Source organism: Diospyros lotus, chromosome 3 (assembly GCF_014633365.1).
Source record: "Diospyros lotus cultivar Yz01 chromosome 3, ASM1463336v1, whole genome shotgun sequence".
Lineage (NCBI taxonomy): Eukaryota > Viridiplantae > Streptophyta > Magnoliopsida > Ericales > Ebenaceae > Diospyros > Diospyros lotus.
This window is the reverse complement of record NC_068340.1, coordinates 41,842,972-41,857,737: the sequence shown is the minus strand read 5'-3', so window position 1 is coordinate 41,857,737 and position 14,766 is coordinate 41,842,972. Positions and strand designations below refer to the sequence as shown.

The 14,766-nt window shown below is 34.4% G+C and overlaps 2 protein-coding genes across 6 annotated transcripts in view; both read right to left on the bottom strand.

Annotated features, from left to right (window-relative positions):
* Positions 1 to 1,183: 1,183 nt before the first annotated feature.
* LOC127797980 (uncharacterized) overlaps positions 1,184 to 14,766 on the bottom strand; it is a 78,197-nt gene continuing 64,614 nt past the window's right edge. The window contains exons 1-7 of one of the 5 annotated variants that reach the window (XM_052331235.1): positions 3,696 to 3,852; positions 3,223 to 3,366; positions 3,011 to 3,139; positions 2,579 to 2,614; positions 2,465 to 2,491; positions 1,584 to 2,231; positions 1,184 to 1,444 (exon numbers count right to left, since the gene is read on the bottom strand). In XM_052331235.1, coding sequence (XP_052187195.1) covers positions 1,434 to 1,444; positions 1,584 to 2,231; positions 2,465 to 2,491; positions 2,579 to 2,614; positions 3,011 to 3,077 — 789 coding nt within the window. In that variant the 5' untranslated portion in view covers positions 3,078 to 3,139; positions 3,223 to 3,366; positions 3,696 to 3,852 and the 3' untranslated portion in view covers positions 1,184 to 1,433. Of the gene's footprint in view, positions 1,445 to 1,583; positions 2,232 to 2,464; positions 2,492 to 2,578; positions 2,615 to 3,010; positions 3,140 to 3,222; positions 3,367 to 3,695; positions 3,859 to 14,766 lie in introns of those variants that run through there. The other 4 variants (XM_052331236.1, XM_052331238.1, XM_052331234.1 and 1 more) reach the window with 4 other exon arrangements.
* LOC127797976 (uncharacterized) overlaps positions 6,713 to 14,766 on the bottom strand; it is a 40,775-nt gene continuing 32,721 nt past the window's right edge. Inside the window, exons 2-13 of the mRNA XM_052331223.1 lie at positions 11,530 to 11,615; positions 11,068 to 11,124; positions 10,865 to 10,891; positions 10,382 to 10,438; positions 10,180 to 10,206; positions 9,703 to 9,759; positions 9,500 to 9,526; positions 9,019 to 9,075; positions 8,816 to 8,842; positions 8,337 to 8,393; positions 7,190 to 7,767; positions 6,713 to 7,085 (exon numbers count right to left, since the gene is read on the bottom strand). Of these exons, the coding sequence (XP_052187183.1) occupies positions 6,990 to 7,085; positions 7,190 to 7,767; positions 8,337 to 8,393; positions 8,816 to 8,842; positions 9,019 to 9,075; positions 9,500 to 9,526; positions 9,703 to 9,759; positions 10,180 to 10,206; positions 10,382 to 10,438; positions 10,865 to 10,891; positions 11,068 to 11,124; positions 11,530 to 11,593 (1,131 nt within the window). The 5' untranslated portion in view covers positions 11,594 to 11,615 and the 3' untranslated portion in view covers positions 6,713 to 6,989. The remainder of the gene's footprint in view (positions 7,086 to 7,189; positions 7,768 to 8,336; positions 8,394 to 8,815; positions 8,843 to 9,018; positions 9,076 to 9,499; positions 9,527 to 9,702; positions 9,760 to 10,179; positions 10,207 to 10,381; positions 10,439 to 10,864; positions 10,892 to 11,067; positions 11,125 to 11,529; positions 11,616 to 14,766) is intronic.

Sequence of the window (14,766 nt, the reverse complement as noted above, 5' to 3'; positions counted from 1 at the left end):
CAGCCCACAAGCTTTTTAAACGGGCCGGCCTGGCCCATTTATTAAAAGGGTCGGGCCAGGCCCTTTTTGCCGGGGTAGGGCTCGGCCCACAGCCCCATAAGAGGGGTCGGGCCCTTTTTGCCGTGGGTAGAGCCTGGCCCACGGCCCCCTTACAGGGGGGCCGGGTCAGCTCGTGGGCTAGAAGGCTGAGCCAGGCCCTTAGCCCACAGGGCCTAGCAGGTCGGGCTCGGTGGGCTTGGCCCACAGTCCCTGGTAAATCGGGCCCACCGAGCTCGGTCCCTTTTTTCTTCTTTTTTTAAAAGAAGACCATTACAGAACCAAAACTAACTCCAGGATGTTTAAGTGTAGCTCATATAAGCTTAAGTGTCATGGAGGGACCTTGCATAACAGTTGAACACAGAAGACTAATAGCCTGAATCAGTGCAACCATAATCGTCGGATCCATCTTGTCATCCTGTTGTTGGCCTCGAGCTCAAATCTTGTTTCTTGAAGGCAACTTCTTTCACCCTGCGACAGATTAAGTTGATTTTCCACAAACTGATGAAAAGAAATGTCAAAGAAGAACTTGCCAGGATAATCAATAATGTTAACTACTGTTTAAGCTCCCATTGTGATCAAATCTAATAGTGTTACAGATACTTGCCAGAAAAAACAAGTTCATAAAGAACACAAGATACTAACCCTTTCCCATTTTACTTTGTCATTCATCCACCCAAAAAAGAATCAATAATGATCTCCTTAAGCCCCAATTCAGAACAGAAAGATCAGGATTCGATTTATTTACCGCTTTCTCTGTCTGATTTCAGCCAGAATGTTCAAAATGGACAAATCAGCTGAACATGGAAATTAGAAAAAGAAGAAATTACTTGGTTTTTTTTTTTTTATTTATGATTTCTGTTCATTTATCAATCTTTCAGGCAAACCTAACACCGATATGATTTCTATTAAGTATATTGACATTTATGAAGCTACAGGTTTTGGGAAATTCAAGAGCAAAATAAGAGAGAAGAGTTTCAGTTTCATGAGCCCAGAAGATATTTTCATTTATGATTTCTACTTAGTAACATGTAAGTGTTTGCAAATTAGATTTCAAACACCTTTGCTTTTAAAATACAGTTATTTTTCTAAAGGATGAAGTTGAATTGCTTTAAAGCAAAAACAAAGAATCCCTACTCTATGCATGTGCAGAATTGTTACCTTTATGATGATTTGATATACACATTTAAAGACATTCATTGTTACATTAAAGGGCATTCATTTACATATAGAAACTTGAAATCAAATGACTGAAATACAGCAAGTAACGAGTTTCACAAGCTATGAAATATCGTTCAATCTAGTTGACATTACAGGCAAGGACTTCAAATGATGCAAAACTGGACCTGTCTGTATAGTGTTCAGCTGTTCATCCCGTAAGCCGAAATGGTCGTTGCCTAATGGAGCCCTGCAATGAGCAGCAAAGCATGGTTATGAAATGATTTTCGCATTGATTCTTCATGAAAATTCTTACCATATTCAAGCCCAAAAACAAAATATGAATTAAGAGAGAAGAAGGAAACAGAAACAGATGTAAAATTGCTTACAGTAGAGCAAGTAGTATGCAATTATAGGGAAGCTTAGACCATATACAATGGCTCCAACTGCAATCTGGGAAACTAACTTCATCTGATTGCTGCTGATTGAGCAAGACATCTCAAGAGCCTGAGAAATGGTTTTCTGGAAGTCAACAACGTGCCCGCTCAGCAAATTCAACGCATAAACTTGTCCGTAAGTCCCACTAGAGTTCGAGGTTTTGAGTTCGTGCAAAAAAGTGATCATCTCGATCTTAGCTCGAAGAGAAGTGACTTCATTCTGCAACTCTATCTCCTTCCAATGGAGAGTCTTAGCCCACTGAGAAATCCTCTCGGATTTTCTTGAAGTCACTGTGAAGGCAACCACGTTTCCAGAGAGGAATGAAAGTGCCACCAAAACAGAGACTTTTGCCGCCACATAGGGATAGAACAGTTGGAGAAAGATGGAGGCAAGGCCATGGAACAGCATTAGTGTCTGAACATTGTTTCCATATGTGGCGGTTGCTTCATTTGCATCTCTCGAAAGCTCGTGTGCTTCTTCGCATGTGCTGTTGATCCTTCTCTTGACCGATGCTTGTTGAGTATCCAATCGATTGATGCACCACTTGAGTGATTCAGCAGCCTCAGCTTTTGTCAATTCGTTGGAAAGTGAGGTTGAAACTGCAAAGAACATGAGTAGTCACTGTAGTTTTGAAGCATCTAAGAACACCTTATGCAAAACAAAGCAAATCACAAAGCCACACTACAAAAATGGGGGTTATTCCCAGTGTCTAAGAATAACTCTGTGCCACAGGTTAAAGCTCATCGCGCTTCTAAATGCTGGAAAATATTACCGGAGCTTAACAACATGCATTCATAATGATCAATTAACAGCCAGTTATATGCATTGTCACCTGTATCTAGGCTGTTGGCTTCTGTGCCTGTTGAAAGAAAATATTGTATTTGTTAGGATCTAACATTAAGCTTGCAAATGAACATCCTATCACCCATTAATGTATCAAACTCACCATCACTTTTCTTGTTGCCATGGGAGGCAATTATTCCTACAAAAATAACAAGAAAAGGAACAATCATATTCTTATTCAAGTATCTAAGAAATGGACCATAATGTTTATAGTACAATTAAACTATATACTCTTTAAGAATGTTCCACCATTCAGCTATGTGAGGGAATTTTCTAGCCATGATTTCAAGAATCTATAAACCCATTCTGTTCTTCAGTATGAATCTCACATTCTTATGACTTCAAGCAAGATAAACCCTAGATTTTGCAAGAAAATGACATGAATGTATGGTATGTTCACACATAAAAGTACACTTTGAGTAGCTAATATTCAAATTTTTATTAGATTTAAGTTAAAAGATGACCATTACAGAACCAAAACTAGCTCCAGGACGTTTAAGTTTAGCTAATACCGGTTTAAGTGTCTTGGACTGACCTTGTATAACAGTTGAACTCAGAAGACTAATAGCCTGAATCAGTGCAATCACAATCGTCGGATCCATCTTGTCGTCCTGTTGTTGGCCTCGAGCCCAAATCTTGTTTCTTGAAGGCAACTTCTTTCACCCTGCGACAGATTAAGTTGATTTTCCACAAACTGATGAAACGAAATGTCAAAGAAGAACTTGCCAGGATAATCAATAATGTTACCTACAGTTTAAGCTCCCATTGTGATCAAATCTAAGAGTTACAGATACTTGCCAGAAAAACCGAGTTCAAAAGAACACAAGATACCATCCCTTTCCCATTTTTCTTCGTCATTCATCCATCCAAAAATGAATCAATAATGATTTCCTTAAACCCCAATTCAGAACAGAAGGATCAGAATTCGATTTATTTACCGCTTTCTCTGTCTGATTTCAACCAGAATGTTCAAAATGGGCAAATCAGCTGAACATGGAAATTAGAAAAAGTAGAAATTACTTGGTTCTTTTTTTCATGATTTATGTTCATTTATCACTAACACCTATATGATTTCTATTCAGTATATTGACATGTATGAAGCTACAGGTTTTGGGAAATTCAAGGGCAAAAGAAGAGAGAAGAGTTTCAGTTTCATGAACCCAGAAGATATTTTCATTTTCTGGGAAAAAAAAGCTTATGGAAAAGGGTTGATATCATACCAGTTGGAGAGTAGTACATCATCTGCACCATTCTTCCTTCGAAGAAATGGAAACAAAGGTGCATTCAGAGGATACTGCAAGAATGAACCACGGAGAAAAGTCATGTCGCAGAAAGTCTTCGTTTGTATGGTGGACTGTGTCTGCGTCCGTTTTTTACTATTGTAATGACACTCTCAACCATTTATTTAGTGCCCATTTGCTTATCTGAGCGTAAGATTGACTTCGACACCGAGTGAATCTTACAAGATATTTTATCTAGGCTTCATATCGGGTCTTTTATCTTATTACGTAATATTGACCAATATAGTTGCAAATAAGTAGAGCAATTTGTAGACAGTTCAATTAAAATTAACATCAACAAAATTTGACTCGTTAAATTTTAAAAATATATTTAATTAGAGATTTATAAATACTAATAAATTCAATTAGAAACTAGTAAAAAAACATATTCTATTCAAAATTTGTGAATAGCTCGTGAATAAATTCGTTTATAAATATTTTTATAGATTTATTTATAATTTTTTAAATATATTATTTAATATAAAGTTATGAAATCTTAAATTATTATAATAATATAACTAAATTGAATACATTTAATATTATTTATCTATATATGGGTCATTGTCTTATGTCTCATTGTTCAGGTTAAATGATGAAATTTTTTCAAAACGCTAGATCAACTTTACTCGAAACCAGAACCAACACTATCTAGTCGATATATAACAAGTACACATATACATGAAAATACTTAATATGTCTACTCTAATATATATGTATATGTATACAAAATATAAACTAGTACATATACGTGCGTATAAAAAAGAAATAATTGTAGAAAAAGAATCTATCAAAGAAATATCGAGGACTTGTTGATGGCTGTTAACGATGAATTAGAGTCGAAAAGAGAAGCTAATGACGATTGCGACCGTCCATCTTCTCTGACGTTAACATGTTATTTTGTATCTGCAACAATCTACATTTTTTAGTGACAATGACTTTATGAGGCTATAACTATTCACCTTCTTTGATCGAAACAACACTTGCAACCATTCTCTTTCTCCATCATCTGCGATCGCATGCATCTGCATGTAACCATTCATTTTCTTCGATAATCTTTATTTGTCACTGACTATCACTAGTCGCTATCGTTACTCGCTAGCAAGCGTTCACTCGAGCTCAAGTCAAGAAACTAATTTCAGTGAAACTTGATTCAGCTTGATTTAATTGTATTTGCAACCTTCATTGACTAATGTTATAATTTTTAGTCATTTGGGATCAGATGCAAATGCAAATTTCTGTTTTATGTGAATGAAAATGTAGAGCAGAAACTATAAATTAACTAATAGTACCAAAATGAAAAGGGAAAATGAATATAGTTTCATCCAATTGACTTGAAGAGACGACTTTTACTGTATGGCAATGATATGATATAAAATGCGGGCAAAGAGTAGAGTAGACCTCCTTTTTGAATCTTTAAAGAAACTAATTAATTTTTTTTAAATCTGAAATATTTTAACAGTACTCTTTCAACTATCTCATTCAAAAAACAAAGGTTTATGGTGAGAATAAGATTTGTCCTTAGGCTAGGTTTTATTTTTAAAATTTTTAAATTAAGTAGTGTTTAAACTGATTATAACATTTAAGTTAGGTAGCATTTAAGCTAATAATGTGCTTTTAAGTTATCAATTAATAGTTATGTATTTGGTTTGAATTATTAAAATTTGATAAAAATATAAAAATAAACATGTTATTTAATAATATAAATAAAAAATATAAAAAAATATAATTTTAAATAAAATTAAATTATAAAATAATGTGTAATGATAAAATTTTATCAAAATTATATATAATTCTTAAAAAAATACTAATACAATATATATATATACATATACATATATACACCCGGAGGCAGTCGCCAACGATGGAAGTGGTGGACGTGGGTAGCGGTTGTGGGCGACGATCGATAGGCGATGGAGGCTAGAGGTAGCAGACAACGGTCGACGGTGAAGGAAACGGCGAATGCGGGCGATGGAGGCTGGAGGCAGCAGCCAATGGCGATGGTGGATTTGGAGGCGATGACGACGATGGGGGAGATGACCGAATAGTGGGGGCGATGGTAATGGTCGACAATGGGGTGACTGGCGGCTGGAGGTAGAGAGATAGAGGTTGAAGAAGAAGGGCATGATTGGAAATTAGCAAAATATATGAGGGCAATATAGTAAAATCTTTGGTCAACACAGCTTCTTTTGTAGCAGTTTTTTTGCAAAATCTATCTCCAACCAACTTTTACAAAATGCTGGTATAAGAGCGTTTAAGTTAAGTAGTTTAAATGCTGTTACGATTTGTCAAATACTTTAATTCAATAAATTAGATAACTTAAAAATTATACACCAGCTTATAAGCGATCAAATCGCTTAACCAAACAAGCCCTTAAACTCATAATAATATCTGATATTTAACGTAAAACCAATTATACCACTCCATCCAAATTCATCTTCGTATACAAATATTGCCTAAACAAATTAAATTTTAACTATCAATTGTATTTCTTAACTTGCACGTGCATAGCAGGTGTTACATTCCTTGTTTTTAATGAAAAATATCCAAAAGATTCTGCAAAATCAGAACTCAATACAAAAACACACAAACAAATAAAGAAGACTAAAAACTCTGTCCAGGGACTTGATTGCCAGGACGGACTGGCTCAAGCGGTGGTGGGACCTAAACGATAATTAGTTTCGTGATTTTTAAAAAATAATAAAAATTATTAATTATTTTTATTTCTTAAAATATAAAATTACTAATTAAATTTTTATATTCTAATTTAGAAAGTAAATTTTTTTCAATTAACAATATAATATAAATTTTTACATTATGGCAGGGTTAATTCACTAGGGAGGTGCACCCAAGTAAATATAAAAAAGAAATTTAAATCTTAGTAGCAGAAGAGACCTTTATATTCTCTTAACTTGAGGCCAACCTTTGGGTTATAGTATCTAATTTATCAACACTGAAAATCTCAAAGAACATTGGAGATTACCAATTGATTCATCATTTACAGCCACATAGGAGGAGGTAATCACTAGAATAAGAAAAACCCACTCCAACTGGTGTCTCTAAATACAACATATTTGCTTCTGAAAACAACAAAATTTTCAGTTTATTTCTGAAATTTCCAGCAAAACACACAAAACACAAGTGGAAAAATAGGTAAATGGGCTGCCAATTTTTGGAACCCCCTTTTTGGAGGCCTAGGCCTATGCCTTGAGCCCGCCCTGTTGATTGCTTCATAGTTCACCTCCTCAGGGCAGCGCCCTTAATCCCAGTCCTTCCCCACTGTGGATTAGCACTAATATATAGACAGCCTTGCAGAATGGTTGAAAGCAGCAGCTGTGACAATTCATGAACTCATGGCCATGAGAAAGACAGAAAAGAGAATATATATTGACATATATATATATATATATATATACATTTATAGATGTAGCTCTTACAGTGGGATGCGTAGAGGCGAGCCACCAGAGGAAAACAGAGCCCATAAGCAACTGCACAAACTGCAAGAGGGAAAGACCAGGGATACAGCGCCCACATGCAACTGCACAAGCTGCGAGAGGGAGCGGGAAAAGATCGAATGAGTTGGCCTGCTTATATATTGATTTAGATAGCTCCATGGCCTCAGCCATGGCTTTCTCCAGCCCCGCAATTTGCCTATCTATCTGATCCGAACGCTTTCCAAATAATCCTTTAAAAGCTTTGACTCGCTCCTGCAAATCTTTCCGCCCTGTCCTGAGGTCCCCAGTCAACTGAGATATTTTCTCGAGCTTCGTCAATGCCGTCCTAAGGGCAACCCCGAAGGCAAAGAAGAAGAGAATTGTCATCTTAACCTCATCGGTGTAACTTAGTTGGAGATAGATAGAGGCAACGCCATAAAATAGGCTAAGTAGCATGAGTGCTGTAACTTGGCTTCTATAAGAGTTGACTACTTCATGCTGTTTCCTCCGAATCTTCTTCCCTTTTTGCGTCAGATTCTTAGCCGCCTCCTTAAGTGACGCTAATTTTTGGTTAGCTTCATCTGCCCCCCGCCCAAAAAAAATAAGAAGTGTTTGATTATGTGTATTTTAAAATAAATAAAACTAATTTTTATTAAAAAATAAATAAAATAGGGAGTCAATAAACAAGATAATTGAAGTGTTGTTAGAGCAGACATAATTTTGAGAGTGAATTCTTTATAATATAATAAAAAATGAGATAGAGAACATTATTGGAGATAGCCTAACAACATCAGATACAAAATAAAGCAAATCACAAAGCCGCACTACAAACAAAAAAGGGTTGTTTCCGGTGTGTAAGAAGAACCCTGTACCACGGGGAAAAGCTTATGGCATTTCTAGATGCTGGAAAATATTTCCTGAGCTTAACAACATGCATTCATAATGATCAATTAAACGCCAATTATATGCGTTGTTACCTATATCGTCCCTGTTGGCTTTTTTGCCTATTGAAAGAAAATATTGTATTTGTTAGGATCTAACATTAAACTTGCAAATGAACATCCTATCATACATGAAAAAGAGTTGATTGTTTCTATTAATAAGTCACAACAGACAAAAGAACTATAACCCATTAATGTATCAAACTCACCATTACTCTTCTTGGGATGACCATTACTCTTCTTGTTGTTACAGTTGGTTAATATTCCTACAAAAATGACGAGAAAAGGAACAATCATATTCTTATTCATGTATCTAAAAATCAAGCAAAATGGACCATAATGTTTATTGTACAATTAAACTATATACTCTTTAAGAATGTTCCACCATTCAGCTATGTGAGAGAATTTTCTAGCCCTGATTTCTAGAATCTATAAACCCATTTTGTTCTTCAGTATGAATCTCACATTCTTACGACTTCAAGCAAGATAAACCCTAGATTTTGCAAGAAAATGACAAAGCAAATCACAGAGCCACACTACAAAAAAAAGGGGTTGTTTTCGGTGTCTAAGAAGAACCCTATGCCACAGGGAAAAGCTTTTGGCACTTCTAGATGCTGGAAAATATTTCCTGCACTTAACAACATGCATTCATAATGATCAATTAAACTCCAGTTATATGCATTGTTACCTGTATCGTCCTCGTTGGCTTCTGTGCCTATTGAAAGAAAATATTGTATTTGTTAGGATCTAACATTAAACTTGCAAATGAACATCCTATCATACATTAAAAATAGTTGATTGAACTTAGGAGAAAACAAAAAAGATTGATTGTTTCTATTAATAAGTCACAACAAACAAAAGAACTATAACCCATTAATGTATCAAATTCACCATTACTCTTCTTGGGATGACCATTACTCTTCTTGTTGTTACGGTTGGTTAATATTCCTACAAAAATGATGAGAAAAGGAACAATCATATTCTTATTCAAGTATCTAAAAATCAAGCAAAATGGACCATAATGTTTATAGTACAATTAAACTATATACTCCTTAAGAATGTTCCACCATTCAGCTATGTGATGGAATTTTCTAGCCTTGATTTCAAGAATCCATAAACCTATTCTATTCTTCAGTATGAATCTCACATTCTTGTGACTTCAAGCAAGATAAACCCTAGATTTTGCAAGAAAATGACAAAGCAAATCACAAAGCCACATTACAAAAAAAAAAGGGGTTGTTTCTAGTGTCTAAGAAGAATCCTGTGCCACAGGGAAAAGCTTATGGCGTTTCTAGATGCTGGAAAATATTTCCTGTGCTCAACAACATGCATTCATAATGATCAATTAAACGCTAGTTATATGCATTGTTACCTGCATCGTCCCCGTTGACTTTGGTGCCTATTGAAAGAAAATATTGTATTTGTTAGGATCTAACATTAAACTTGCAAATGAACATCCTATCATACATTAAAAATAGTTGATTGAACTTAGGAGAAAACAAAAAAGAATGATTGTTTCTATTAATAAGTCACAACAAACAAAAGAACTATAACCCATTAATGTATCAAACTCACCATTACTCTTCTTGGGATGACCATTACTCTTTTTGTTGCTATGGTCGGTTAATATTCCTACAAAAATGACAAGAAAAGGAACAATCATATTCTTATTCATGTATCTAAAAATCAAGCAAAATGGACCATAATGTTTATAGTACAATTAAACTATATACTCCTTAAGAATGTTCCACCATTTAGCTATGTGATGGAATTTTCTAACCCTGATTTCAAAAATCTATAAACCCATTCTGTTCTTCAGTATGAATCTCACATTCTTATGACTTCAAGCAAGATAAAGCCTAGATTTTGCAAGAAAACGACAAAGCAAATCACAAAGCCACATTACAAAAAAAGGGGTTGTTTCGGGTGTCTAAGAAGAAACTTGTGCCCAGGGAAAAGCTTACAGCGTTTATAGATGCTGGAAAATATTTCCTGTGCTTAACAACATGCATTCATAATGATCAATTAAATGCTAGTTATATGCATTGTTACCTGCATCGTCCTCGTTAGCTTTTGTGCCTGTTGAAAGAAAATACTGTATTTGTTAGGATCTAACATTAAACTTACAAATGAACATCCTATCATACATTAAAAATAGTTGATTGAACTTAGGAGAAAACAAAAAAAATTGATTGTTTCTATTAATAAGTCACAACAACAAAAGAACTATAACCCATTAATGTATCAAACTCACCATTACTCTTCTTGGGATGACCATTACTCTTCTTGTTGCTACGGTTGGTTAATATTCCTACAAAAATGATGAGAAAAGGAACAATTATATTCTTATTCAAGTATATAAAAATCAAGCAAAATGGACCATAATGTTTATAGTACAATTAAACTATATACTCTTTAAGAATGTCCACCATTCAGCTTTGTGAGGGAATTTTCTAGCCCTGATTTCAAGAATCTATAAACCCATTCTGTTCTTCAGTATGAATCTCACATTCTTATAACTTCAAGCAAGATAAACCCTAGATTTTGCAAGAAAATGACAAAGCAAATCACAAAGCCACACTACAAAAAAAAAGGGGTTGTTCCTGGTGTCTAAGAAGAACTCTGTGCCACATGGAAAAGCTTATGGCATTTCTAGATGCTGAAAAATATTTCCTGCACTTAACAACATGCATTCATAATGATTGATCAATTAAACGCCACTTATATGCATTGTTACCTGTATCGTCCCTGTTGGCTTCTGTGCCTGTTGAAAGAAAATATTATATTTGTTAGAATCTAACATTAAACTTGCAAGTGAACATCCTATCATAGATTAAAAAGAGTTGATTGAACTTAGGAGAAAACAAAAAAGATTGATTGTGTCTTTTAATAAGTCACAACAAACAAAAGAACTATAACCCATTAATGTATCAAACTCACCATTACTCTTCTTGGGATGACCATTACTTTTCTTGTTGCCACGGGCAGCCAATGGTCCTACAAAAATGACAAGAAAAGGAACAATCATATTCTTATTCAAGTATCTAAAAATCAAGCAAAATGGACCATAATGTTTATAGTACAATTAAACTATATACTCTTTAAGAATGTTCCACCATTCAATTATGTGAGGGAATTTTCTAGCCCTGATTTCAAGAATCAATAAACCCATTCTGTTCTTCAGTATGAATCTCACATTCTTATGACTTCAAGCAAGATAAACCCTAGATTTTGCAAGAAAATGACATGAATGTATGGCATGTTCACACATAAAAGTACACTTCAAGTAGCTAATATTCAAATTTTTATTAGATTTAAGTTAGAAGATGACCATTACAGAACCAAAACTAGCTCCAGGACGTTTAAGTTTAGCTAATATAGGTTTAAGTGTCTTGGACGGACCTTGTATAATAGCTGCACACAGAGTAAAAGCTCCCGCAATCAGTGCAACCAAAATATCCAACATCGTCGATACCACCTTGTCGTCCCTGCAACGGATTAAGTTGATTTTCCACAAAGTGATGAAATGAAATGTCAAAAGTGTCGTGCCTAAATGTCAAAAATTACGGCTGCACACATATAATATTATAAAGATTGTTTTGGAGAGAAGAATTGGAGGCAGTGAAATTGAAACGATAAGATGTGCACTTGGACAGCTTTGAACGAGTTGTCCATGCAGCACCACGCACTTCATTTATTAAGTATCCCAGTACCTTATTATTATAGAGAAAAATAGAGAATTAGAAAGAATTATTAAGAGTTTTTTTTTTCTTATTTTCAAGAGAGATTGTTGTTGTCATCTCCTTGTGATTTAGAGAAAAAGTTGTCATCTCCTTGTGATTTAGAGAAAAAGTTGTCATCTCCTTGTTGTTGTCATCTCCTTGTGAAGACTACTTTTCTTCATGGAGATCTTGAAGAGAAATATATATGCTCAACCAGAGGGTTTTGAAGAAAAAGGAAAAGAGAACTTGATTTGCAAGTTGAACAAATCTCTATACAATCTCAAACAGGCATTGAGATGTTGGTATAAGAGATTTGATTCCTTCATCATGAGTTTTGGATACAACATAATGCAGACCCTTGTGTATATTTCAAGATGTTTGGTGAACTGTTGTATGTAGACGACATGTTGGTAACATGCCCCAACAAAGATCAAAATAAAGAAATGAAGGCACAATTGGCTAGAGAGTTTTGAAATAAAGAACATATCGGCAAATAAGATTTTAGAGATGCAAATTCACCTATAGTGGCCTAGCAGAGACATAAGAACATGGAATGGCAATGAAGAAAAAATGGTGTGAAGATTGTAAAGACTGTTATAAAGATTATAATATTATAAAGATTGTTCTGGAGAGAAGAATTGGAGGCAGCGAAATTGAAAGGAGAAGATGTTCACTTGGATAGCTTTGAATAAGCTGTCCATGCGATGCCACCCTTGCTAGCAACGTGTTTTAAATGCATAAGGGAGGCCTATAAATTGGCCTCTCCAGCGCATTTGTTAAGTATCCCAATATCCTACTGTCAGAGAGAAAAATAGAGTTAGAAAGAATTATTAAGAGCGTTTTTTCCTATTTTTAAGAGAGATTGTTGGTGTTATCTTCTTGTGATTTAGAGGGAAAACTTCTATTATTTTTCATAGTAAATTTTTCTATTCTTGTCCATGGTTCTTACCCTAATTTGTTCAGGGGTTTTCTATGTAAAATCCATGTGTCTAATTTTCTACACTATTAAATATATCAGTTGCCACTATGCTCTAATCTAATGTTATATTTCTCAACACAAAGAAGAACTTGCCAGGATAATCAACAGTGTTAACTACTGTTAAAGCTCAAATAGTGTTGAACTTTAAGCTTCCATTGTGATCAAATCTAAGAGTTACATATACTTGCCAGAAAAACCAAGTTCATAAAGAACACAAGATACCATCCCTTTCCCATTTTACTTCGTCATTCATCCACCCAAAATAATGATTTCCTTAAGCCCCAATTCAGAACAGAAAGATCAGAATTCGATTTATTTCCCCCTTTCTCTGTCTGATTTCAGCCAGAATGTTCAAAATGAGCAAACCAGCTGAACATGGAAATTAAAAAAAGAAGAAATTACTTGGGTTTTTTTCTCATGATTTCTGTTCATTTATCAATCTTTCAGGCAAACCCAACACCTATATGATTTCTATTCAGTATATTGACATGTATGAAGCTACAGGTTTTGGGAAATTCAAGAGCAAAAGAAGAGAGAAGAGTTTCAGTTTCATGAACCCAGAAGATATTTTCATTTTCTGGAAAAGCTCCAGGAAAATGTCTCTATTTTCAGGGGAAAAAAGCTTATGGAAATATCTTACCAGTTGGAGAGTACATCATCTGCACCATTCTTCCATCGAAGAAATGGAATAAAAGGAGCACTCAGATGATAATACAAGAATGAACCATGGAGAAAAGTAAATCCAGCAAGTCTTTGGGGAAAATGAAAAATAAAATTAAAAGAAAAATATTTGTTAGAACAAGGCCTGTTGAGCTTTTGGTTCTCAATCGATCAACATGCAATTTCTATCACCCAGCTGTAGGTCAATAGATCATGTTTAAAACTTACACAGAATTAAGAACCCAGACAAAGATCTTCATATCATATATATTCATTTTGTTAGAGAAGCACAAACAGTTGAGTTGGGTTTTCTCAGGAAGAAGATGGGGGTGATATCTTACCAATTGTAGGAGTTGAAGGAAATACCACAACTCTTCTTGAATCAACAAGCAAAGTTCTATATTGATGTAGTCTACAGAGACTTGTAACCAGCAAGCAAAGATCTATATTGATGTGCGCGCCTCTGTGTGCATGTATAAACTACAGCCGCCGCCGCTGCTGGTGAGGACGCCACTGCTGCTGGTGAGAGAGAGAGAGAGAGGGTGGAGATTGAGAGAAGGTTGAGAGGGAGAGGGTGAGAGCCGGAGGAAGGCTTTGCATTTTTGGGCTGCCTATTTTGACTGCAATTTACAGTCCGTTTGGCTAAGCGGTTTGACAGCTTATAAGCTGGTCTAGTAGCTTTAAGTTACCCAACTTATTTATTATAAATAGATGACTTTAACAAACAGTATTTAAGCTATATAACTTAAATACTCATGCATCACCTTTTAAAAAAAAAACTATCACCCATCAACTTTTAAAAAAATTGCTACTAAATAAGTTGACGTGACCAAGTAAATGATTATTTTATCCTTCATTTTTTAAAAAATTTTCAGCCACTACTAATTTAATATTTTTATAAAATATATATTTTTTAATAATTATATATAATTTATCAATATTTAATAATAAAAAATTTATTAGTTAAGCATCAATTTATAATTTATTTTTATTAAAAATTAATAATTTTATTTAAATTATTCAGTAACATATCTATTTTAATCTTTTTATTAAATTTTAACAGATTATTAGCATTTTCAAACCAAATATATCATTATATAAGTAACAGTTTAAAATATATTTATCTAAATACATTATTAACTTAAATGGTAGTTAAGTTTAAAGTTTGACGGCTTTTTCTTAAGTAGAAAAACTTCAAACCTATTTTAGAAAAGGGTAAGCCAAACACCATCTAAATCACATCTATGCTTAGTTTGGCAAAACGGTTTGACCGTATAT